The 2,594-nt window shown below is 33.8% G+C and overlaps 1 protein-coding gene across 4 annotated transcripts in view; it reads right to left on the bottom strand.

Annotated features, from left to right (window-relative positions):
- The window catches only part of LOC106472461 (major facilitator superfamily domain-containing protein 12-like), a 34,635-nt gene that overhangs the window by 8,241 nt on the left and 23,800 nt on the right, over positions 1 to 2,594 (bottom strand). For all 4 annotated transcript variants that reach the window (XM_022401031.1, XM_013933113.2, XM_022401030.1 and 1 more), the window contains exon 8: positions 1,762 to 1,941. In XM_022401031.1, the coding sequence (XP_022256739.1) occupies positions 1,762 to 1,941 (180 nt within the window). The remainder of the gene's footprint in view (positions 1 to 1,761; positions 1,942 to 2,594) is intronic.

The raw sequence follows: 2,594 nt of genomic DNA, 5'->3' as shown, positions 1-2,594 counted from the left end.
ATATATGATCTCTACATCAAGGACCCAGTTTCATACATAATCTCTACATCAAGGACCCAGTTTCATACATAATCTCTACATCAAGGACCCAGTTTCATACATAATCTCTACATTGAGGACCCAGTTTCATACATAATCTCTACATTGAGGACCCAGTTTCATACATAATCTCTACATCGAGGACCCAGTTTCATACATGATCTCTAGATCGAGGACCCAGTTTCATATATGATCTCTACATCAAGGACCCAGTTTCATACATAATCTCTACATCAAGGACCCAGTTTCATACATAATCTCTACATCAAGGACCCAGTTTCATATATGATCTCTACATCAAGGACCCAGTTTCATACATGATCTCTACATCAAGGACCCAGTTTCATACATAATCTCTACATCAAGGACCCAGTTTCATACATAATCTCTACATCAAGGACCCAGTTTCATACATGATCTCTACATCAAGGACCCAGTTTCATACATGATCTCTACATCAAGGACCCAGTTTCATACATGATCTCTACATAGAGGACCCAGCTTCATACATGATCTCTACATAGAGGACCCAGCTTCATACATGATCTCTACATAGAGGACCCAGCTTCATACATGATCTCTACATAGAGGACCCAGCTTCATACATGATCTCTACATCAAGGACCAGCTTCATACATGATCTCTACATCAAGGAACCAGCTTCATACATGATCTCTACATCAAGGACCCAGTTTCATACATAATCTCTACATCAAAGACCCAGTTTCATATATGATCTCTACATTGAGGACCCAGTTTCATACATGATCTCTACATTGAGGACCCAGTTTCATACATGATCTCTACATCGAGGACCCAGTTTCATACATGATCTCTACATCGAGGACCCAGTTTCATACATGATCTCTACATCGAGGACCCAGTTTCATACATGATCTCTACATCGAGGACCCAGTTTCATACATGATCTCTACATCAAGGACCCAGTTTCAAGCCATCTTGCTGCTAACTTTAATGTCGTACAATTGAAATTTCTTTTTCTCTTTAATCTTACAGCTTTATATTATGACATTTTTATCCCAAAAAATACTTAAGTTACAAAAAATGGTAAAATTTATGAAAAAAAAAACTAAAACAGTAAATCACCACTAAATTTTCACTCTTTACATAATAAGTGACGACTAATAGAAGCAAAAAACATAATTTTTACCATAATAAAATGAACATCTAACAAGATTTATCAGATGTCCAGAACTTCAAATATATTTTTAAATGCTTGCATTGAAGGCCTAATGTATAAATCAGTTTAGAATTATAAGTACATTCCTTACAAAAAAATTAAAACAAGATTAAATGATAGAAGTATTTTCATTAAACCTTTCTGGGTATACTAGCACTACAATTATCCTATATAATTAGCAAACTGAACAACAAAACTAAAACCTTGCAGAAAATAAAATAAATTAATTATTTAGACTATATTTTCAGTTATACAAGTTATTTCTTTTATTGTTGATTATTTTTCTTTAATTAACAAATTCTGCTCATTGATTTTAAGTTTACTAGATTTGCCTTCTAGTAGTTTAAGTAAGTGATCTAAAATAGTGGTCTGCAGTATGCTATGTGGACACCTGAGCAGGGTTAGTTAAAAATTCTACATGGTATAAATACTATTATTCCTTCATGTAATGTTCTACATATACATACATACATAGCACTATATAGCAAATTGCTAATACTACTTAATAGTCTTTTACTTACTGTGTTTTGGCCAATCAAATCAGAAACGAGAGACAGGCTTGTAATCAGCATGGTAGAACCTCCTAGTCCTATCAGGACGGCTACAGCATATATCTCTCTGTATCGGTAAGTGTCATTACATCCCAAATATAGCCACACAGAAGCACCAATCGCTGACGATACTCCAAAAACATAGGTTATCTAAACAAAATATGTCTTAAACTACTTTTACCCGCATAAAGTAACCAAGATGGCTAAATTGTTTTATAAACTCTTCATTTGTTTTGGATATTCCTAAAAAGCTATATAATGGCTATTTAAGCTAGCTGTCACTGATTCTGAACTGATAGAATAGAGAGAAGACAGCAAAGAACACCACCAATTTTTATGCTATTCTAATCAAATATTGGGATTTGACTGTCAATCTTATAATACATCTATGACCTCAATAACAGGATGTAAACCATGTACCCTCAGATCCACACTGACCAGTAGGCCCAGTCCAGCCCATTTGCATTGCCAATAACAAATTATTGCCCATACTCTCCACAATAAATGAAGGAATTCATATACATATTAATAGAAAACAGTTGTTTACTACTTAACAACAAAAAAAATGAAAGAAGACCAAAGATTTAATGAAAGAAGGCCAAAAATTTAATGAAAGAAGGCCAAAAATTTAATGAAAGAAGGCCAAAGATTTAATGAAAGAAGGCCAAAGATTTAATGAAAGAAGGCTAAAGATTTAATGAAAGGCCAAAGATTTAATGAAAGAAGGCCAAAGATTTAATGAAAGAAGGCCAAAGATTTAATGAAAGAAGGCCAAAGATTTAATGAAAGAAGGCCAAAGATTT

Source organism: Limulus polyphemus, unplaced genomic scaffold, assembly GCF_000517525.1.
Source record: "Limulus polyphemus unplaced genomic scaffold, Limulus_polyphemus-2.1.2 Scaffold5352, whole genome shotgun sequence".
Taxonomy (NCBI): Eukaryota; Metazoa; Arthropoda; class Merostomata; order Xiphosura; family Limulidae; genus Limulus; species Limulus polyphemus.
This window is presented reverse-complemented; position numbering and strand designations above follow the sequence as displayed.